The sequence below is a fragment of the Strix uralensis genome, chromosome 4, assembly GCF_047716275.1.
Source record: "Strix uralensis isolate ZFMK-TIS-50842 chromosome 4, bStrUra1, whole genome shotgun sequence".
NCBI classification, from domain to species: Eukaryota; Metazoa; Chordata; class Aves; order Strigiformes; family Strigidae; genus Strix; species Strix uralensis.
The window spans coordinates 41,033,242-41,058,259 of record NC_133975.1 but is presented as its reverse complement, the minus strand read 5'-3'; the positions used below and the strand labels follow the sequence as shown (position 1 = coordinate 41,058,259).

Sequence of the window (25,018 nt, the reverse complement as noted above, 5' to 3'; positions counted from 1 at the left end):
AACATCAGACAAAATGTCACAAAAAGTGAAGGATGATTTTGGCTTTTGTTATACTAATAGAAAGGTAGTACCATGGGGGGACTTGATGGATACAGGTTGTAATAGTTGTATTCTCTCTCATGTTTGCTTTCTCTTTCTCACTGTTGTACATGAAAATCTGCTATGTTACAGAACACATTAATAGTTTTAATTTTTACTGGTGAGATTTTCTAAAGTTGTTATCTCAGTCTCTGAAAAACATGAACTTGACGTGCTTTTATTGCCACCTTGAATAGTAGAATTAGACAGAATGCCCTGTGGCATAGTAGTACTTTGTGGTAATAACACCTTTCCATTTTAAATTTGTACACTGGCCCTAAGCATGACAGCTGCACTTTAGGTAACCTAATTGGGTAAACTGATGGAGTTTCCTTAGCTTTCCCTTACATATCTGAAAATTTCAGGCTGGACCAAAAGCTATTCAGCTAATGATTTCATTACGCCTTTGATGAAATTTCCCTAGTATAGAAACTCAAATATTTAAATTTAAATAAGTCCCTCAAATTGGTAAGTCATTTTCCATGCAGGTTACCGATGTCATTGCAAAATCAAAGTAGGAGAGGACCCTTGAAATTCACACTGACATTTGAGAAATGTAAATATAGTTTCTATAATCTGAAGGATTCCCCTGTATTTCCTCATGCTTAATAGTTGTAATTCCATGATTACTGGTATTATTTATCCATCTGTAGTTTTGCATGTTCAGAAAAAGAATATATAGAAGAAAGTGCATAAAAGGATAATAAAAACTAGACAGGATAGCCGGTTCTATGATAGTAGACAGGAAAAGATTGATTTCTTTAAACCAGTAATACAAAGGACTTGTATTATGACTTTATTGATGATTTCATTGCCATCCATAAATATATCAAAAGATAAATACTAGAGGGAGAAAACCTTTTAAATCTAAGGACGAAAACATCCTTAATTATCAATATATATATATAGGCTGAATGGAAATGGCTCATCCTTTTGCTTATAAACTTTGGTGATCTTTTCGCTGGCATGACTTATTATTGAAAATAATTTTTTATTACATCTTTGCATTATTCCAGGTCTGAACTACAGCAAGAGTAGTACATATATCTATGCTGTATGGCAGATTAATTAATGAGTGAAAAAAAATTACAACAGACTCCATGCTCCACCATTAACTGTAACTCACTAATCTGTCAGAGATTTACCATAGCAGCTAAAGAGAAATTAACTGTGATTTAAATTGATCGCTGAGTACTTAACTTTAATTGACACGTCAAATTTGTGTCAGACTAACAAGATTTGACTAATGCCAAACATCCCTAAGAACATGCTTTTCTGTACTGAATAGCTGTAGGGCATTCATTATAAGAAGCAATGTAGATATGCTGTTGATTATGATAGAGAGTTTGACTCACAGAATCCTTCCTAATAATCTGTCCCTGGATAATTCCATAGGTGGAAGCTCTCTTTCCAGAACTGATTTTGGCAGTGGGTACAACTAAGGATGTCCTTATTGTTCTCATTCTGGGGTGTGAGCAACTGCAGCACTACACCACTCCCTCAGTATGAAGCAACTTTGTGAATTTTTCAGAACTACAGAAGTCCTCCCTGAGAAAGGAATGTCTTCATCAATGGGCCTAAGGAGAAAGCCTTCCTCTTGCATTTTTTCTATCTAAAGAAAAATTATTTTCTGTGACTCTTGCAGTTTTGCTGTATAAGGGCAAGTATGCAGCTCCATACAGAAAGACATGGAAAACTTTCCTGTCTAGTCCTGCCTCAAGTTAGTTGGCTAAGCACTTTGTTGGTGATTAGGATCTCTAGATTTGAGCCCTTGCAGGCTGAGGATGAGCAGTAAGGCCTGTTTGGTTCCTGGATAAAAGCTCTAATCCTAGACTAGTTTGAAATTGGTGGGTGCTCTTACCCCCTCCATTAAGTAGGTCAGGCCAGATGGTTTGGGGATTTGGGTGAGGCCTAACTTGCCTCTGATCTCAGGAAGCTTTAGGAAATTATTTCAGCTATTCAGAAAAGATTGTTGATGGATTTTGGATGAAGAGCTCTCTCTTTGTCCATGGATGTATAAAAGCAGATTTTAAGGTGTTCATTAATATTTTTAACATTTCTGGCTTTTTTGTTTGTTTGGTTTGGTTTTTCTTACACTTCTGAACTACTAGGGATGCAGGTGGGTGTCCTGTGAATAGTTTTGTTAAAGTTTTATTTAAATTTTCCCTAATTCCAAACTCTGTAGAGTTTGACTCTAATAACTGCCCAACAATACTCATATTGAAATCAATAGAGCTAGAACATACTTGTCAAAGAACTAGCTAAACTTAAGACTTCAAAACTGATACCTGTAATAGCAGACATCTCACATTCCCTTACAAAATCAAAATTCAGAGTTCATAAAATAAATATATGCACTACTTGTGCACCAAGTGCTCTTCCTAGGTGTATCACCTGTTTTCATAACCTTGGATTCTGAAGTGGTATGGCATCTGTTAATGTTCTGCCTGGGACAGACAAATGTCACTTGCTTTCTTTTCTTGTGGGTTAAGTAATATCTCATTTACCGTCGCTGCTAATGGTTTGGATGATAAGAACTGTTCTGTCACTACTCCAGTTCAGTCTTTCCCTTGCTATCAGTCTTTGTCATTCAACCCACAGCTAAAAGAAGAAGAATATAGTCAGTAGCTTCTCTGAGGACTCCTTGATTTTTAGTCCCTGACTCCCTTGTCTCTGTTACAAAACATTTAAAATCTGTTGAATTCAACAGTGCTCTACAAAGTCTACTTGTTTTCCATAGGTTTTAGGATGGAAACATTGCTAAATGGATAGGTTTATTTAATTTTAGTGTTGGATTTTTTTCTGGTTTGTTATCAGTAAGAATGTCTGGATTTTAGTTTTTGTGCTCACAAATAATAATCATATCAAAAGTCAAAGCTAGTTAATAACTAAGATGACTCTTAAAAAAATTAATTAAACATGGTACTGACATACTATATAATGTTTATCACAGCTCTTACTGCATGCCCTAGGATATTCATTAATTGAAGATTGAACAGGCTACTTCCATTCTTATAGGAAGTTCTGCGTTCCCAACTCCTAATGCATTACACTAAAATCACATTTTGCAACTTGTTCAATGTAATCACACTTTTAAGCTTTAGCCCAGGGGCTTTTAAAATGTTTGTACTTTCAAGAAATAGTATAAGGGATTAGATGAAAATGGACATGGCGATTACATCAACAAACATCACGCACTAAGCCTCTGTCTTTGTTGATCTTTGCCATGTTCTCAGTCGACTAAAGATTCTGAATTTTTTTCTGCAGACAAATAATGTGTCCCTGAACTTGCTTTTGCTCTAACAGCTGAAGGTATTTCTTGCTAAGTGAAAAAATTGAGTTTTTCTGAGATTATTAATTTGTTCAGATTAATTTTTGATGTGATATATTCCATGTTGTTATTAACACATTTTATATGTTAGCACTTAGAATATGACTGGTTTCAGTGAGTGACTGTATGGTCTAATAATAGAAATCTTTACTGAAAATGTGTATTTGAAATCATCCTCTGTTTCATCTCCTCAGGGAAATATAACCCAATTAGATCAAATAGGAATTTGGGAATTCCATACTAGCTTTCCCTGCAGCCTTTCTTGTGTTGGCAGGTAAATGTGACATTGTCTAGAATAGGGTAAATAGGGTAAAATGAATGTTAAAGCTGAACAAACTCAAGTCCAGAAGCAGAGCCTGTTAACTCCAGCAGCTTAAACACCTGCTAAATGAGCTGTGCAAAGGGATATATCTCTAACTTTAAACAAAATTGATTAGATATGAGTTGTCTTTAAATTTATTGATAGGCATGAAGTGCACCAAGAAGTCTGTCAGGAAAATCATGCTGGTTTAGAGGTTCTACACTGATGCCATGGCAACATATAAAAGTTAATGTGGATTTGAACTGTACCAGTACTGAGGAGATAAGGAACAATTTGTTTGTCTTCACAAAGACTCTAGTGGCATTTGAAAAGCCCTAAGATATTCTGCCTTTTGGCTGCTGTTCGAAAAGATGCACATCTCCAGCAATCCCATGATGTCTAGATAACCCAGGGACTCTTAGGGATTATTAAGACCATATCTAAAACCACTAAATGCACTTAGGCAACTAACTAAAACTTGAACAGTCACAAACGCCATTCAGTATCTATTTGTTAACCTTCTCCTTTCATTAAGAAATTAACTTTGTGAACCAGAGCATGTGGGTCTAGATGAACAGCAAGGGAGAAAGAAGAAATGTCAAGTTCACGGGCGTCGGTGATGAAAGGGGTGGAAGTAGAGGTTACTCATTGAAAAGCCAATCCTAACATTTTGATAGATCTCAAATACCATGGATTTTAATACTACAGTCACACCAGAGCAGTAACACAGGCACAAATCTGAAATATTTTCCCTACATTTTACAAAGCTAGGAAACAGTCTTGTTACACTGTAAGGTCTAGTATAAATATTTAAAAATTGCTGTAAAATTATCCAAAATGAATGAAAGACTTAACCAGTATAAAGTATAAACATATACTTTGAAAAATGTTGTTATATGTATATGTATTATATATTACATATAACATACATTATATCAGGAAATGCAAATTATGTATTTTATATATTCAGTTTTCTGAAACTGTAGAGTAGCCAGTTTCATAATGTTCACAAAAATAAGGAAAAATATATTGCAAAACAGGGAACTACTAAAGCCTGACTAGAAACATCGAGTTTTCAGTATTCTATCCCTTCAATCCTACTAGGAGTCAAGTAGCTAAACCCTCATTCAATTTAAATCTATAAAAGAAGATAGAGCAACTAAAAAGAAGATTGTGAGAGATCCCACATATTGTAGCATACAGTGTTTGTAGATGAAAAGCAGACTAGAAATCTTCTTTAACTAAACCTGTTATGCTAATAAATTAGCTTTCATATGTTCCCATGCATTTACATTGGGGAAATCTATCAACTGAAAAAGAAATCTAGTGACTGAAAGATCAGGCAATGTAAAGACTGCTTATTTTTAAAGCAAGGGAATGAATTCAGATTCCCCAGAAGTGCTTTGGAAGATTATTGTTTTCTCATTAAAAACAGGTGAAGAAGAAATAGTGAATACATACTTTTTCTCACTTATGTGTATTCAATATATTTGTTTTTAATTCACCTTCAATATCTTCATGATCGTGATAAAGTGTTTGATCAATATCTGTTCACACTGGCTCACAGTCTCTGACAAGAAATGCCTTGAGGAGGTAGCTGGCTGTTTTTTTTCTGGGAAAGCAAGATATGGGATTAAACTTGCTCCTAGGCTTTGATAATGTTTTGTAGAGGCTTGCAAGTTGGGAACTTTCCAAATTGTGGAGAAGGCTGCAGCTAGAGGAAGCTGATTTTTGTTGGCTTCGCTGTGTCGAAAGCACTGGATGAAGTTGTTGAGAGAGTAAAAGCCAGTGCAAGCTGGAGCACTAGAGGCAGAGGAGCAGAGAAGCCTGTGAGCAGGGAATACCTGCAATTTGGAGAGAGGAAGGAAGGTGACAATCTGTAGATCCCTGTCTAGAGACACCTGTCTGGTGAATCTAGATGGCAGGGAAGGGCTTCCTGGGTAAGATGGTTAACTAGCTGAAGGGACAAAGGAAAGTGCTTTAGGATTGAGCAAAGGTAAGGAACCCAGTTTCTGTGCTGTAGGAGATGACTGGGCCTGCTGAGGACTATGTGGTGAGACAGATTCTGAAGTCAGAAGGGTTATTTTGTGCTGTCGAAGAAACCAAATTTTCTCAGAGATGCTGAGTTTTATTATTGTGTAAATTGGTATTAGCATCTAGAAGAATTTAGGGGAAAAAAAGAAAAAGAGATCTGGCACCCTCGTTATAATGACACTAATGACATAGGGAGGGGCATGTCAGTAAAAAATGCATATCAGCCCACACCTTGCTGTGATTGTATTGGCTTTTAAAGAAAATTAAAGCCTGAATCACAGTCTCATAATATTTCTTGTTCTACCAGCTGTTAATGACCATATTTGATAGCACGCTCTGTATTCTCTTTGGAAAAGAAAAAAGGCTATGCAGAAAACAGATTCTTACAAGCTCTTTTGATGAATTGTATAATTTTAAAGTATTATAAAACACTTTCCACTTTTTTGGACATGATTTAGAATATGTTTTTGCAATATGGGTATGATGTATAAAAAATCTGAGTGCACAGCTCTTTCATGCTGAGTGATTACTTTTGCTATTGTAATTAAAAATGCACACCCAGAGTGCATGAAGTACCAAGCTTTCAGAACAGTATGAAGACATGAGAGCAAAACTGAATTTTTAAATGATGCCAAAATAATGCAAACTTATTCAAGGAAAGAATTTCAAGGTTAATGCTTCATGTAAAGTGTTTGTACTGGAGATCTTTTCCAGCACATATTTACTAGACTCAAGAACAGAAATGAAGAACAAATGTGACAATCTGAAAATCCTTTATTTTCTTAATTCAGCTTCATTTAACAGTTACTCTAAAGTTGACTATAGCTTTTGTTTCTGTAAATAAAGTGTTAGTAAATTGCAGGTTAATGCAAAAATGAGGGAGAAAGGCTATTCTTACATTGATAGTTGGGGATTGGTAGACTTAACTCCTATTAGCGTTAATGGGAGTTAAGGACAAAATCCCCATATATCATGATGAGATTAATTTCCATTGCTTAAATACATATCATGAGGCAGCAACACTAAAGATATTTGAAAAAATATTTCTTTTGGCCTAGTCTTTTGATTTTTTTTCTTATAATGTCTTTACATCGGTATCTGTGTCCTTATAAATAAGCATCGTGAGTGTTACTTAATCATAACCTCAAAGGAATTAATCTTCTTGTATGATTGCAACAAAATATGAAACTTTATAAACAGCATACCTCACACAATGCGAACAGAGCTATGTAGTGATGCCACAATCTTATTTTGATAATCTGATTCTCAGATTTTCCACAATAGTGACTGAGTAGAACTCAGCTTGCAAGTTAGTTATCTTCACAGCTTTTTCTGGGTAATGCTGTAATTGCTATAACAGGACACAGACTTTTAGCAACAGCTAACCTAAGAGCTGCTATTCAAACAGATTGAAAAGACTGATATAAAAATGTAAAAGTAAGTAAGAAAATGCTGGAGGGGATGGGAGTAATCCTATAGGCTTTCATAGAGCATGGCTTTTCCTTTAAGTGAAAAAGAGCAATCAGAGAAAGGAGAATCAATGCAAGCAAACATAGGTAAGAGGTAATAAGAGGTGTGAAATTTTTTCCAGCTTTTCTAAAATAAGATCAGATGTGTATAGGTTGACGCAGGATGTAAAAATTTGGCTAAAGGCTAAGTCTCCCTTGGAATGAGGAGATAAAGATTCTGGGAGAACCTTTCATAAGGACTATCATTTAAAGAAACAATTTCAATTTTAGACAGCATTAGAACAGGTGATGATAGGAATATAAAGCAAAATTGTCTGCAGTAGCAAGGGCTTGCACTGATGATGTAGGAGGTCCCTGTAGGTCTCCTGTTCCTACTAATTGCAATATGTGGTTATGGGGAAATGGGAAATTTGGTGTCTTTAAATTGAGTTCAGCTTTCTGTATTGTACAAAGTGTTTGTATAATCTTTAAGAATGTTTGTTAAAATGGACCAGAGAGAATGAGAAATTTATTTCCTATAGTATGTCTGGAAGAGCCGACTATAACACCTATCCTGGTAAATATTTATCTAGATAAAACAGAGCAATTACTCCTAGAGTACTAAGGAAACTGCAGGACTGGACTCAGTCTTCTGGATTCTTCAAATGAGGTAAAAAATATTTGAAGCTACATTTCCCTTAACGTAAGTAAGAATTTAAGAAAACATCACCCAGGACACTACTCCTGCTGCCAGTTCCCTAGACCTATGAAACAATCTCTGACTGACATGTTCTAAAACATTTACAGAATTGGGTATACCTGAAGTTGGTGTAGACAGTTATATACCTGATTTGACATTTCTCCCAGGACTAGGAAGTCAAAGCAGAATACACTGTATGCATCTGGTGGTAGCTGAAGAGAGTTTTTTGTGGATGCCCAGCTTGAACGAGTGGATACAGCCACTCAGTTTTCAGCACTAGGCCTGAGGTACTGGAGTATTTTCCACGTTTTGTGTGACAACTGGGACTGTAAACTGCTGGTTGTTTTTCATTAGGAATCTTGGAGATTTTATTCAACATTTAACATTTTGTTGTTACTGTTGCTCATTAATAAAAACATTTGTTTGTGGATTTATGTATTGGCAAAGAGTACCAAAGTGTTTAAGCATCATGTCTTAGTCTTTTGTTAAACTGAATGATAAAAACCTGGTTACATTTAGGAAGAAAACACTATCAGTGTTTGCTTTTTAAAAATCTGCATGCAGTTCTCTTCGGTTAATTTAATTTGTAAGTATGGAACAGCTAAGTATTGAAATACTACAATACTACTAAGTATTGAAATGAGGAAACCTGTTTTCAGCCTCCACCTGCAGCTTTCCTACATGAGCTCAGAGTGCCTGTCTTCTGCATGTGCCATAGTCTAGAAACACTGTTCTTGCATGTGGGGAAACTTGTCTTTTGGCAATAAGTAATAAAAGTTATGTCTGGAAACCTTGACAGTGTTACACAGGTCTGAAATTAGTCATGTTACCTTTGTAGATGGGTATTAAGATCCAGATGATCTGTTTACATCAGTAGGGAAATTTAAATGGAACCAGCAGTCTTTATTTCTTAGATATTCATTCTCCGTATAGCACAAGATCCCATTGAATTTCAGCTCCAAGTTCCAGAAAACATTACAGAATTTGGCTGTGACTCAGCCACCAAGCCTTACCCCATGGGATAAATATAAAACCTATTCCAGTTCATCTTCTTCCAAAAAATCTCAAAATAAATTATGGGTCACAACCACAAAGCTGAATCCAGTTTATACATTTCATTGTGGAAAACTTCTGGTATATTATGTTTCTAGATTCTGCTTTAAGGCATCTGTTTTTGAAAAAGGCCCACACCTTTATTCTGTTTGTGCCCATTATACGGCTGCAGTCAGTGAAACCTGTCAGTTTGAACTTCTGCTTTACTATAGATACTTGTTATATTTTCAGACCTATGACTTGTTCATGCACAGAGTATAGTTTTTTTCAGTTCTTGCATCACTTTTAAATTTCCATTAATACTGCAAATGCACACTGAGTCAGATCCTCTATGACAGTACTTTCATCTAAAGCTATCAAAAATGTCCAAAACTTTTTCAAGCAGCTTTTCATCATTACAGTATCAGTTATTCTAGACTGTAACTTCACAGTCAATCCAGAGATGTTGACTGCATGCAATGATTTCCTTTCATAAAGCAAGTTTCAATTCTTCATAAATCATTGCAAGAATATCTAGAAATGTCAGGTTTTGAAACCTGAAAACAAGACCTTGCTGTTTTTCCAATATTTTCTCAGACAAATGCACTCTGTTATTAGGTAAAATAGCACTGTGTCTCTAGGGCTTTCAGCAGAATTTGGCCTCAGGTTGTTATCTAAAATAAACCTGAGACTTGGTCTTGAGTTGGCTTGTTGCTTTACACTGTTGTTTTACAGTGACAAACAAGGAAGATTAACCTAATGTTTAATAAAACAAGATTATTTGTTAATTTTTTACCGACGTGTGCCTGTTCTTAGTTTATATTTCTGTTTTTCTGTATATCCATGTTGGATATACTGTCTTTCAAACATATGAAATATGTGGAAACCATCACTGTAACTGAGCCTCTTTTTCAAATAACATAATCACACTCTGTTAACCAAGGAACGAACAGTACTGCTCCCTAATAACTTACTGGAGAGTTGCTTCTGAAAACAGTTTAAAAACCACTGGCTTGAGGGGCCAGGGAAAGAAGCCTGCTACCAGCTTCTGCAAAGGTCGTCAACTCCAGCAAAGGCAAAGCTTCTGGCGATTTTAAAAAATCAATTTAATCAGCCATTTTTGCTAGTCCAAACCTAAACCAAACATATCAGTCAAAACTATTTTCTTCAGTGCAAAGCTCATTTGCGCCCAAATTCCTGGAATTTAATACTGGAATGATCCAATCCAAACACTGTCTATTATTTTTTTTCTGAATCATTTATAAATCATCAAAAGAATCAAAAAGGAAAAATTGACATTCCCTTTACTTTTTCAGAGTCATAAAAGGACCCCAAAAGCCTGGAGTTATGTCCTGAGAAAAAACTCCAGTATAGATGCCAGGAAAGAATACAGGAATATTCTCATAACACAGAAAGAGAAGGTTGGGAAAAGGTACAGAATAGTACAGGCATCCTCATAAGCTTCCCAGAGGCCAGGAGATAAACAATGAGATTGTTTCTCCTAATTTCTGATTTACTGTGTAAGGATGATTTTCAGTGTTAGTAGGGAACAAGATTTCCCGAGATTTGGAAATTCAGCTGTTGGTACCTGATAAACATTATGTGCAGTATCATCTGTACTAGCCTCTTCTATGTGTAGCGTTACCCAGCCTATCCATCTGCTGCACCATCACAGTTTATCAGCAAATCAGATATTTGACCCTCACATTTTTAAGCACAGCTCCAATTGGTCTCATTCTTAATAGGCACCTGAAAACACCTCTTCAACAACTATTAGTGACATGCAACGTGCACACTTGATCAGCTGTTGCGAGCAGTTGGTACCATGCCACACCTTGTACCTTGGTGAGATGGATGGAAGTTGGCTGTGCTACCTTTGTCTAACATTTCCTTGTCCCTCTCTGCTTCATCATGCTGTTGCACTGTGGTAATACCAGCCAGTGTTTTACCTGATATCTGCCACCACACAGGATCAGAATTCCAAGATTCCCTTCTAAAAAGTTATCCTAGACTAAAAGTTTCAGAGCAGCACTGGACAAAACAATGTTTTCCATTGATGTTTATAAAACCAACTGATATAGGTTTGTTGTTTTTTTTTTTTTTAAATTTGAAAAAAATGATGCTATTTTTTTGCTAATTCATATGCTGTATGTTTCACAATGTGCTTTTTCAAGCACACCTTGGTTGCATCCTATTGAATTTCCATACAATATGGAAAAAAGATGCTGTATCTGGGGAGGGTGATATGATGCTGTCTGCTTAGAATGCAGGTTTAGCAGGGGGATTTGTATGGATTAATCTGGTCGTGTAACAAACTGGACAACTGCAGACCCCACTAGAATTTGAAAAACCTCTGTCTGTTCCTGATTGTGTGTCCCAGGATCAGGGTGACAGAGGCAAATTTATGATAAAATAAAGGATTTTAAATAATCTGCCTTCCCAACTCATAGAAAAACAATCTGTTGACTTCTCCATGCCTTGATAGAACGAAGTTAATTGTCAAATAGGGAAAAAAAAATTTTTTTCTGTTGTAATTTCAAAACTGTAAAGTGGCCTTTATCACGTTTTCACTCATCTGAGATAAAAATTGTGCAATGTAGATATTTCTGCACATCACTTCAGTATTAACACATTGCTACATCCATTACACAGATATTTTCAGCAAATTTTCACCAAAGAAAGACATATATTTCCTTGTATTTGAGACAATCAGCTAAATGATTCTTTTAAGAAAATTATTTGGTGAAACTCCTCAGCATTAAGCTTTGCAATGTTTACAAGTGAACACTCCTTTCATGCATACTATTTAAAGACAACCTAGAATAGGTAGAATAGAGCATAAACAAAAATGCTGACCTGAAGAACAATGAAGCTAATGGAATTAAAGAGCTGTGACTTGTGAAAGGAGAATAATTATGATGGGTTAAAAATGGGTTAATGTAGGTTAAAAACACATTTTATTTGTAAATGTAAGATAATCTCATTAGTGCTGGAAGCACACAAAGATCTATCACCTGCTTCCTAACAACACTCAGGATAACACAGTTCTTTTTAGACTGAGTCAATACCCAACAGCAAAAATGTCATTTGCCGTAAGGTCTCTCAGTGAATGTCCCTTTCAATGCACTTTCAGCACATCCATTATGCTAAACATCTTAATACATACTTAGTAAATATTGAATAAATGTGCATAAGATCAAAGTGTTGTTCCTGACCTTGAAACTCAGAAAACCTTGAGGAAGTTGGTCAGGCGTATTTACTAGAATAAAAGGAGGCTTTTTGGTGTGGCCTATCTGCTGTATAGCATAAATATTCTATAGCCTTTGTTTCATGTATTCAGTATTTTGTCTGTGAACATTTGTAGCTGAAAATGTTGACGTTGATGTTATTTTCACCCTGTAAGACTGAATAACATCTTTTTTTTATTGGTAATTGCCAACAATGTATATGACACTGCTCTTAACAATGAGGAATCTCAGCATGAGGAGATACAGTGCAACTACAAGCTGAGCACAGCCTGAGCTACAAAAAAACCTCTGCAAGGAACTTTTGAGGATGTTGTGATAAAACCTGAAATTTAAGTTCCAGTGCACCAATAAGCAAATGATTTGGTTTCCTGCAGGATATGGTGCCCATATTGTCAATATACAGTTAACTTTAGCAATCCAATTGATTTGTCAGATTTTTAAGGTTAAGCATGCTTAGTTATGTCACTATGTATCTTAAATAAAAAAATCAGATGTTAAATTATGTTAATTATGTTATATTAATTTCATATAATGAAATAATAATTTTATTCTGGGCTTCGACATTTTTTAAATCTCCTATTCTTTAAGATTTTTAAATCTTTCTGTGAAAAGAAAAAATAGTAGTAACATGTAAAAAATGAAAGACTGGACCTAGATTTTCCTTTATATGTGCAAAGCAATAAGAGTTTTACTTGGCTAGAGGACGAGTGTGAAACCCTCACTTTGTGAATATCATCGAGACATATACAGATCTGGTAGTACCATTCGGCTCAATAACATAGAAAGATTGGCAAGGCTGGACTTGTGCTGCTGATGAAAGTTTGTTTAAGGGAGTTTTAAATTATGTGATTTACTTTTTTTTCCCTGCCTCCTCAGAGCATACATGACATAAATTAAGTTCCTCATATGATCACTTGAAATTACCTAGGTTCAAGTAGAATCACAGCTTCCTAGCAAGAGGTGGCATGCCTTTTCCCCACTATGAATCCTCTGATTTGTCTCTTGAGACAAAGAAAGGGAATGTGAAATAACTGTGACCCATACTCTAAAAGAAGTTGAAAGAAATGTAAAAAAAAAACAAGAAAAAAGAAAGCAAGAAAGAACCAATTTACAGAGTTAACAAGCTGTAAGCCAAATTAACCTACTGTTTTTTTGGTTTGGCTGTCTTTCCTGACCTGTTAGATCAGGTGTGGATGAGTTTATAAGAATCTGCTTGCTTGAAAGCTGATTCCTGCTGCACACTGTAAAGTTCCCATTGCACGCTGACAAACTCCTCTTCCTTATTGAGAACTATAAAGTCCGGTAAAGTAAAGTTGGCACCGGGCTATTTTGCATCCGATCACGTTTTTTTTAACCCATTGTTTTTCTGTAACTGTTTACTGTGTTATACGTAACTGAGCAGCAGAGGGAGCTCAAAGATTTTGGTCATCGGTGAGAGAACTACAGAACCAGAGACGGGGAGAGAGACTGACAGTGCCAAGAACAAGTACAACCACAGTGAAGGTCGTGGCTTGATGTACTCGGACTTCTTTAAAGCTAATAGATTATATGCACATCCCATTATTCCGCAGGTAAAATTAAATACCGGCGAGACTTCAAGGTACCACTTAGTGGCCAGGTTTTATTTTGCACTTGTTGCTTAATTAGGCTCTTTTGTTTACAGTTTGGAAAAAGTATTTATCAAGAATATAGAAGTCCTTTCTGAGTCTAATAAATTGTTCTACTGAGTCGTTCTATGCATAAAGATTTAGAATAAATATTAAGACATAGGTACCTGAATTTTTAGGACTGCAGTAAATAAAATTGGTAAAATAGTGACAATTGGTAAAATACTGAACTGCAGTGAATTGACTTCTGTTCAACAAAGGTTGTAAAATAATGCAAGATGGTTTTGTTTGTAATTTTAAGAACGAAAGATTTTCACGTTTTTCAGAAGATGTTAATTGTCAGTGTTGGGAAGAAGTAAAGCTAATAAAATGTGCAATTAAAAGTCCTATCTACACAAAAGCATTTGCTCTTCTGCAAAGATTTGAGTTTCTGAGAGGTCAACAGCTGCTGACCGTAAGCAAAATTCTGTTTTGAACTGTATCAGTGAATACATTATAAACAGAATTTCAGCATCATGAAGGCAGTATTTGTCCTAAGGTCAAGGTTGTCCTTAGTTGTCCAGTTTTTTAATGTATATAATTGATAGAATGAAGAACCCTGTGGTGCTGACCAAGTTTGGTATTTTCTATAACATACTACCTGGAACTATTTGCTACAGATCAAGTTGTAGTCTATCTCAACTGTTTTAATTTGCTTCCAAGGCAACACAGAACAGACTGTAATTTCATTATAAAATAGAAGTAATGTACTAACTTACTAAGTTCCACTGAAATAAAATGTTTATAATTCTCTTTTTTGGAGAGAAAATACATTTGAGATGTGAACTCAGGCACCCTCTTCCCAAATTCAGGACAATTTTTTTATGTGATAGCAACTTCAGTTTTCTAAATAGCCTTTTCATAGTGATCTAACTGCTGGATCTTTGCACTTTACTGACCCTGTGGTTTGTCTCTTGCTTTGCACCATCCAGCCATTAAAAAGTAGCTGTGGAGCACTATTCTAATCATGTGGGTGTTGCTTAATCCTCTGATCAAACCTGAATACATCTCCTTGGATGCCATGTCACTCTGTTTGGGCTTTGCAATCTGGCAAGGCACCTAAATACAAATTAAAGTAATTTTCTGCCTGAAAAAAATAATCTGCCTCTCTCAGTAACATCTACCACTATTTTCCAATGTCGGTAAATATCAGGCAGCTGTGAATATCACTTTGGAGATAGGGGGCATAAATATTTGACTTTATGAATGTGTTATTGATTTCCTAACTACATGTCCTCGGTTACATTCAAAGGTGTCATTTTTGCTTACTGGGAATTCAGAAGGATAGTTTTTAGGATGACTTTTGCTTAGTATTATTCCTTTATCCCCCTTTTTTTTTTTTTGGCTATACCAATTATTTTAGTTTATGTTCTGTCATTCCAAGTAGGTATCATGACCCCTGAAATTGTTGGGATTTCAGAGTATTTACTATATTTGGATCTTACAAACTCCCGGAGTTCTTCCTTCATCTTGCTATATTTTAACCCTCCCTGTCCCCAAATTACTTTGTAACTGTTTTCAAAGGTGTTTATTTGCCTTTCTTCAAAACATGTGAGGCACTTGTATGGAGAAAGGATGCTTATATCTCCTCTCTTACCAAACTGTAAAAAGTAAATCTGTGCTCCAAATTATTAACATATATGTTTCACCATTTAAATAAGATTATCCACGTTATTTTTTGTCGGTTCACAGTTCAATATCTAGTTTTACTATCTTTAGGCTTTGACTTCTATTTCTTATTTTCTTAAAATCTCCAGTCTTTTTGTACTCTATCTTCACCTCTGTTTTACCAGCACTGTTGGACTCCAGGCCTTGGAAACAAAAATATAGGTCGATGCAAACACAGACCTGCCGTCAGTGAAGGAAGAGTTGGTATATGAACTATTGCAGGAGCTTGACCCCTACAAATCTATGGGCCCTGATGTTATCCACCCAAGTGTGTTAAGAGAGCTGGCTGATGTCATTGTGAGGCCACTCTCTGCAATCTTTGAGAAGTCATGTAGATTGGGGGATATCCCAGAAGACTAGAAGAAGGTTAACGTCACCCTCATCTACAAGAAGGGCTTAAAGGAAATCCAGGAAATTATAGACCCATCAGTTTTACTTCAATCTCTGGGAAAGTTATGGATGAATCCTCCTCGGGGCTATCACAAGTCAAATGAAGCACGTGATTGGGAAAAGCCAGCACAGATTCACCAAGGGCAAATCGTGCTTGACAAACCTGGTCACCTTCTACGACAAAGTAACCTCCTCAGTTGATGTGGGGCGAGTGGTGGACATCATCTACCTGGATTTCTCCAAGGCTTTTGATATGGTTTTCCACAGCCTTCTCCTCCTAGAGAAACTGATACATTATGGTCTACACAAGTGGTCTGTGCTGTGGGTGGGGAACTGGCTGACAGGCTGCACCCAGAGGGTGGTGGCAAATAACTCGTTTTCAAACTGGCAACCTGTCACAAGTGGGGTCCCCCAGGGATTGATATGGGGCCCAATGCTGTTTAATATCTTCATAAGTGATCTGGATGATGGGATCAAGTGTACCCTGATGAAGTTTACTGATGATGCCAAACTGAGTGGGGAAGTGAATGCTTTGGAAGGGAAACCTACCCTGCAGGAAAACCTGGATAGGCTGCAAGAGTGGGCTAACAAGAACCTTATGAAGTTCAACAAGGACAACTGTAAGATCTTTCACCTGGGAAAACATAATCCAAGAGTGCAGCAGAGGCTGGGATCTACCTGGCTGGGGAGCAGCTCTATGGAAAGGGACCTGGGGGTCCTGGTGGACAACAAGCTCAACATGAGTGAACAGTGAGCTGCAGTGGCAAAGCAAGACAACGGGATGCTGGGCTGCATCAACAAGGACATCACCAGCAGAGATAAAGAAGTCATTATACCACTCGATTCAGCACTTGTCAGGCCACACCTGGAATACTGTGTTCAGTTTTTGTCCCTGCTAAGGGGACTGGAGAGGGTCCAGAGGAGGGACACAAAGATGATCAAGGGACTGTGAAGCCTGCCAGGTGAGGAAAGGCTGAGAGAATTGTATTTGTTCAGCCTTGAGAAGAGAAGGTTTAGGGGAGACCTCATCATCATGTTCAAGTATTTAAAGGGTGGCTACAAAGAAGGAGACTCCCTTTTTACAAGGAGTCACATGGGAAAAATGAGGGGTAATGGGTAAAAGTTACTCTTGCAGAGGTTGTGACTGGACACAAGAGGAAAATTTTTCACGAGAACAATCAGCCACTGGAATGATCTCTCTAAGAAAGTGGTGGATTCCCCAACATTGGAAACTTTTAAGATTCAGCTGGACAGGGCACTGGGCCACCTTGCATAGACCATGGTTTTGCCAAGATGATCCTTGAGGTCCCTTCCAACTTGGTATTCTATGATTCTACGATTCTGCCTTTCTTTAATAGACAAATTATAAGTGTATGTACAAAAAGCAAACAATATACGTATATTTACCCCACTCTTGGAATTCATAATGAAATTTTATATTCCAGATCACCATTTTAGTTTTTCTATTATCTCGTTACAATAGCTTGATGGAAGAAGGACTTTTTAAATAAAGTATACATCCCAATATGCACTGTATATAATGAAATTATAAAATATTATTAACAAAGCAACTTAATGAATTGACATTTTTGAGATTAGAAAGATGGAACACTGTAGAAACTAATACTTATCTAAATTAAAATAGTTCATTATAACTGTCAAATAAGACTTATGGAGATATTAAAAAAAACCCAACCTTTGGCTTTACTTCTGTGTTTGATGGTACAATGATGGATTTTCTGTTAGAAAAAATCAATTGTCAGATTAAAGGTTCTCACTTTCTGTTCTCAGAAGTGGATTTCCTTCTTCATTAGTTCCATGTGAAGAGAAGCCCTAGCTAGATTTTGAGCCTTTGAACATATTTAACTTGAACTTTAAACATTGTTTGAGGTAAAATATCTTACCATGGTTGTCTCTGCAATGGATCCAAAGCTGTTTATAAATATGTTGCATGTGACATTAACTGGAGGGCCTGCAAAAGAAAAAGAAACACCAATGTCTGTTCCACGATCATTGCTTATTGAGTGATTGTAAAATATAAACTATTATGAAACAATGTTTATTGACTTATGCTGAAATAATGCTACATTCACAACTCATTTAATGCACAATTAAATTGAATGCCTTCTAATAAATTTTCCTTTTGATTTTTCTCAAAGGTACACTACTTGACTGGCCAGTTCTAGAAATAAAAAAAAAAAAAGAAAGAAAGTTCATTTTAAACTTGTACAGATACTTCTATGCAAAAAAAAAAATCAACATCCCATTTGAAATAGGTAGTAAAAAATATTTTTATGTGTGTTTTGGTGAGCAATATATGTCACTTCTCACAACAATTAGGGGAAAAATTGACCTTTGTCACTCAAGGCAGCTGCTACCTTTAATGTTATCTGTCATCACTGGTAACAGAAATATATTGTTGCTGCTCTTATCTCTACTGTTTACAGGAACAAATGTGGATAAGAAAAAATGACTTAGATTCTACTCTCATTTCTCTTAAATCCACAAAATGGTTAAGAATCCATTTAAACTGAGTTTTCTGTTGCCATGGGTCTTCAGTCAACTGTTGTTCTGTTTTATCTTGCATTTGTGAAGTATCAGTAGTGGCAGAGAAGTCATTATGATAGCTGAACAACAAATTGTCTCTTCATGGAAAAGGTTTTAAATTATTTCTCTGAAAGTCTCTGTAAAAATGGCATTGTGGTAGAGCATGTTAATTTCTCCATTATTTTTTAGCAATTTCAGTGTGTACAGCAGAAATAAGGATCTTCCACCGCAAGGATTTTTTGCCATCCTCCTGCACCTTAATATTCCAGTTCAGCATTGGAGAACCTGGTTTCTTTTTACAGTTGTAAGCAGTCACTAATAATGAAAGATCTATATGTGGAATTTGAGGACTGGTCTTACAAACCCTTATGTGATGTTATATTTCTTTTTATGTAATGTAATATTTATTTTTCAGGGTCACTGAAGTAAAAAGCTGCTCTGCCATTGTTGGTGGTTTGCAACTAATAAAATCTAATGTGACCAATGAACTTGATATTAAATACTTGAGGAGTCAGAACGTCCATTAAAAATTCTGCTAACAAGACACAACTTGGAACACCCAGCTTTTTTTCCTCATGGCAATAATTGTTTTGAAGTACTGTATAGCAATTGCAACAAAACATCACTCCATGTACTTCAGTCATTGTAATACACAAGACTACACCTATGGAGCAGAGTTCTCAGATAAGGAGGTATCACTTTGCAGTCACTTTGACATTGTTTTCACTTTGCTGCTTGGTTAATTATTTAGAGCTGTTGAGCATATCCAGTACTTCTTAGAATTCAGTAAAAGTTTAACACTGACAACTCCTGAAAAGGATCAAGGGGAAAAGAAAAAGAAGGGAGATGAACAAAGGCAGAGTACTAAAATCTGTCAGGGAGAAAATTGTATTTCCTGGCTTTGTTAGACAATTTGATTGCAAGGCAGTTTTCCCTTCAAACACTTTCATGTTGTATTACTTGTCATAATTTCAAATTCAGTATGATACTATCTTGTTTAACATAGCACTATGCTTTAAAGTGTAAGTTTGCTATATCAACATAGTTGCCTTTATGAAGAAAAAGCCCTAAAACACTACAATGCTGATGCTTAATTTCAAAAGCAGCATTACAAAGATATAGTTAACAGCTAGTTAAAAAGAGCGTAAAAGGAGAAGCTAAAACCCGTTGGCAAATGGTTTAGACATTACTTAAAGATATTTTGCTGAGAGTAAAAATGAACTTCCCAAAATGTGGTCAAAAAAAAGCATAAATGAAGCTATTGAAACTGGAAGTCATATTCAAACACAGGAACTTGGGCAAGCTGAACATGGATTAAAGACAGGAAGAGTAAAAGTAGAACTGAAACTCACTAGGAACAGAAAAGCTAACAATGATAGCTATCTGCAAGGCATTAAAAATAGAATCCTGCCAAGACCTGGAAGGGGAAGTCAAGAGAAGATGATTAAGATATAAAAGTATCCATGAAAGTGAAGAAGGTCAGAGCAGAAAAACTAAATTAAGTCTTTGTAGCAGCATTTGTCTCCAATTGCTAGCTGTGTCAAATACTGGAGCCATTCTGATGGAAGATTTGTAAGAGGACTGTAGAAGACATTTCAGACTAAGTGAACAGGAACAAACTGACAGGCTGAGGTGATATCAAGCCAGATATTATAAAAAATCTTTGCAAGATTGTGGCAATATGGATCACTGTGAGTCAGCTATCACCTGTGTCAGTTTTGTTATCAGTGGAAATGTGTAACATGTCCAGCAAGTATAATTTGAATTAAAAAAGAAAAACAGACTTCAGGTATGACGGTGGATGACGAGAACAATGAACTTTATCCCTGCAAACCTTACCTCTGTACAAGCAAAACTGGTAGAAACTATGAGAAATGTTATGATTAAGAGATATGGATTAATATTATTTTTACTGAAATAACATCTCACATATACCGAAGCTCTCTGAAATAGCTGATGAGCATGTGGACAAAGGCAATCTAATTAACTTAAATAAATATTAATTGTAATACATTAATTAAAATAGTTTATTTGGAGTTTCAAAAACTTTTCAACATGATGTTTTGTCAAAGGCTTTTTAAGGATATTAGTCTTGATGAAGTGAGAGACAATCCGCTTATAGGCCTTTTGCTTTAAAGTTATTTAATGTTAGGAATAAACAGCCATTTTTCAAAGTGCAAGGTGACTGCTGGTGAGTTCCTTCATGGATCTGCACTGAATCTTTGTAGTTCAATATTAAAGACCTAGAAAAGAAGATAGAGCAATATAATTTTGCTTCTGGTATAAGATTATTTAGGGTGGTTGTATATAAAGCTGACTGCAAGTAGGTTCAGAAAAATCACAAAGTACTGAGCTATCAAGCAATAAAATGTTTGATGAAATTTAGTGTGGGTCAAATGTCAAATAGTCCTTACTATGCATTCCTACTGATGGGCTCGAAATTAATGATTTCCACACAGGAAAAAAAGGCTAGATTAATTACGGATGGTTCTCTGGGAGCATGCTCTTTAATCAACAAAGATAAGAGAATGCAAAGAAATACATAAAAGACTACCATACAAGTTGATGGATGAACTTCGATCATGATCAAGTTGATCATGAACTTCCATCTTGAACACTTCAAAATTTCTCCTTTGTCTGCCTCAAAAGGATATGTTAGGGAGAAAAGAGATGTCAGGAAGTCACAAATTCTATGAAATGCTGCCACACAAAACCAGCTTAAGTAGAACAGGACTCTTCACATTGGAAAAAGGATACAGTAGGGAGTGATATATAAGTACATAACTCTGTAAAAATCAAAAGGAAGTAATCATTTTCCTCCATTTCTCAATATGTCACATGGCAATAAAATCAGTAAAATAGTCACCAAATTCAAAGCAAACAAAGAATGATACTTTTCACTATTCCAAAACACAAAGATTTTATTGCCATAAAATACTGAAAAGGCCAAAATTATAAACAGCTTCCAGAGGTGATCAGAAGAACATATTTATCTAAATTTTTTTTTTCAGTTAAATCGTGGTTTAAGAAGTTTCTAAACTAATGATTGCTCATTACTCTTTGTCAATACCAGGGCAAGGAACACTTTACAATTTACTACATAAATTCCAAAATTTTCACCTTAATAAGTTGTTATCAATGATGCAATCTGGGCTGTATGGATTTAAAAATGCAGAACCAAGCTCAGGTTAATCCTGAGCATCTTGAGGTCATGACAATTTTTACACATGGTTTACATAATTGTGTCTGAGTTTGAAAGACAGTGAAGTCTTTCCCATATTTACAGGAACAGATATAGTCTGGGATATGGAACAGCTGAGTAAGAGAAGCATCTTCCTATAGGTTTGATGTACTCGAAATAAAAGTATTTTGCAAATGGAACAAAGATTTTTTTATTCCATAGCTAAATAAATACCAACAGTCTTCTCTATTACTTCTGTTGAAGGAGAACAGATGTGAGGAATTCCTTATCCAAAAGCAGAGCACTCAGACAAAATATATAATTATGTGTCATTGACCAAGATTAATTACGACTAAAATTGGTAGTTAAAAATCTTGTCTACATAAGATTTTTATTGGAAGAACAAGTGATTTAAAATGATTCTCTGACTCCTCTTATTAGTACTTGTTCTGTTTCTTTAAAACTGTTGCCAGATTAAAACTCAAAACAGCATTAAGCCCCAGCACTTGTTCTAGGACTAATAAAACTAACCAGAAAGTGGCAAAGTCACTTAAGGAGATACTTATTCTCAGTGATAGATCTGAATCATTCTGGGCAGATTTGTTCAAACTGCGTAGCTGTCTAGAAGATTTAGAATGTGCACTTTTTGAAAAAGAACAACGTCAAATTAGGTTTTGTCTCTTTAAATTTCAATAGTTACAAAACAAGGCTCTAAGTCTTTTCAATTATACTTTCAAGAAGTACTGTATTGAATTTGCTAATCTCTAGACAATCTGCCTATTCTTCACTGAAGTCCCATCAGAAGATTGTGACTGCATGGTGTCCATGACAAACTCCAAAATCCAATCCCCAAATCAACTGTTAAACTGTATACTCCTAATTTTTAAACAATTGTTTGTAGGACTTCAGCAGACACAAAGAAGAAAGAAGAAAAACTGCAATGCTTAGATTTTGCCTGAGGTCTTTTTTTGCCCAGCACAGCTTTACCTGAGGTTGAACCTGCAGTTTGCATGCTAGAGTATACTGTGACAACAAGTCAGGGTAACTTTAATAAGTAACAAAAATAATTTAAGAACTACCATTTATACAAGAAATTAATCTCAGAAATACAGTGTTTTGCATTACTTTGCAAATATTGCTTGATACATTAACCCTCCAGGAAGCCAGGCACTGGAACATTCTTTAAAATAGTTCTGGCAAGGAAAGTCCAAGGGATTTATTCCGTATGGTCATCAGGGATATTGATCATTGTTGTAAATCTTTAGTGATGTGTTTGAATTTCCAGTGCATGTTTATCATTTTCTGAGAAATATCAGCACCTCTAACTTATTAAAAGCAAAGTATTTCTAGCTGCAGTGAGTAATGGGTAATAAGTTTATATATACAGCACCAACTGTTTATGGATTACCAATGAGGAAGTAATTTGACAAACTGCTTACCTGGTCCTTATGAATCAGTCTAGGCAAATTCTGGCAAAACCAGCAAATAGCAATGGCTCTGGAGTCATTCGGGGGACTTGGAGATGTCAAAAAATTATAAAATTTAGTGCTGAATAAGAATTAAGATGGAAAGGCAGTGACAGATGACTTAGAGGAGGAAGGCCTGTCTGCTTGAAGGAAAGTTTTTCTAGTAAACATGGAGTAAAACCTGCTTTATAGTGAAATGTTAGAGCTAAGAGAATCTCATGGACTCAAGAATTTAGGCATAGGAGAAGGCAGATAAGTCAAAGTAAAAATAATATAATTTTTAATCACAATAGGTTTACTCTTTCAAAAAATGTTTATATTCTGGAGAATTTAAAGACTGATAACTTGATTTAAAGGTTCAGAAATAGAGTTAAATATAGTTCTACTACATTATTAGAACTCTGTATTCTAAACACAGAATAGTCAAATCTGTGTAAACTTCCCAGACTGCAAAAGTTAGAATGGGTGGTATTTGTCTGTATAATATTTTGTATATTTGTATAATACTATAGTTTGTGTAATCCTTCATTAAATACTCTACTTTGGTATGCCTGAATCTGGATAATATGGTTTGCGGTAGGACCCTTGGATAATGTAATCATTGCATTTGCAAACTTTGGACTTTCGATCTTATTTGAATCTCCTTTGCTTGTTTGAACCTCCTTTGTGACAAGTGCATAAAAAGCACATGCCAACAGACAATTCCAGGTGTAGTTTCAGTGGAGAACTGAGAACAAGGAAAGGAACAAGAGGAAAGATCCTTTTGCCATTTCAAAGCACAACTGAGGCACAGGAGTGAGGAATCTAATTTGCTCATGGATTAAGTAACTGAGATAAGCTTGCTTGAGTTTGGCCGTGATGGTCATATCATTAACACACTCTTCCTTTGAGTTAGGATCAGGCAGGTATGAGGATTTGGCCTCTTTCACAGAACATGCTTTCTGGAGTGCTTCAGGCTATGGTAGTCCACGGTGGGAATTTGAATCCACTAACAAGCATTTCAGGAAAGAAAAGAAAAAGCAAAAACCAAACCACGTTAGACAATTCAAATCTAGAGATAAGCTAAATTTCCAAAACATCTGCATCTGGGGAGCTGTGACAGTGACAGAAATAGAGCATGTTATTACTGAACTGTCATAGCAAAGAAAGACAAAAGAAGGCATTTTTTTTTTCCAGTGAACGTTCTTCTTCATTTTGATATTTGTTCCAGAAACTGCATTTGTGTGAACATACTGAAAACCTGAAACCTTAGGTTTGAAATTACCTTTGAAATTTGGTCTGATCCTTGCATCGTAGCCTGACATCCTGCCCATTAGCTTATCCAGGAAATCAGATGGCGACATTGGCATGCTACGAGATCTTGCACTGTCTGTTTCCTTTGTGGCTACCAAGCTACCAGCAAGGAAAAACAAACAAAAAACCACAACAAAACATTTGGTTAGAGATTTTGTTAGGGAAACTAATTTTACACAGTCAATCACTTAGTTCACTCTTGTATGAAGAGGAAAATAGGAAAGCTAAGGTTGCCTTTCAAGCTAGTTTATGCTTCAAAAATAGTAGTAGCAAAGAACTGGAAACTTTAAGGTTTTTTATATCTGTCATTTTATATGCAAATTTTATTTTGCTAAGCTGCATAGCTGTTACCTCTTCTCAGGACTTCGGTAATTAATAGCACTTTCAGTGAACAGTAATCAATCCATTATCACTGAGTTAAATAATGTCTACAAATAGCTGTGCCTGTGGAATGTCATAATTTGGAGTGTACTTTCTGGGTGTGATGTAATAGAAACCTAGATCAGAAAAAAAAAAAACCACCTCAAACAAGTAGTAAAGATCTGTCACAGAATAGTACTACTACCACAAATTTTTGGTCAACCTTTGTTTTGTGTTGATATTTAAACATAATACAACATATCAAACAGTCTCCTGTGAAATGGTATTTAATATT

The 25,018-nt window shown here is 35.8% G+C and overlaps 1 protein-coding gene across 2 annotated transcripts in view; it reads right to left on the bottom strand.

Moving 5' to 3' along the window:
• GLRA3 (glycine receptor alpha 3) overlaps positions 1-25,018 on the bottom strand; it is a 95,387-nt gene that overhangs the window by 50,192 nt on the left and 20,177 nt on the right. For both annotated transcript variants that reach the window (XM_074866441.1, XM_074866442.1), the window contains exons 2-3: positions 24,335-24,462; positions 17,781-17,848 (exon numbers count right to left, since the gene is read on the bottom strand). In XM_074866441.1, the coding sequence (XP_074722542.1) occupies positions 17,781-17,848; positions 24,335-24,462 (196 nt within the window). The remainder of the gene's footprint in view (positions 1-17,780; positions 17,849-24,334; positions 24,463-25,018) is intronic.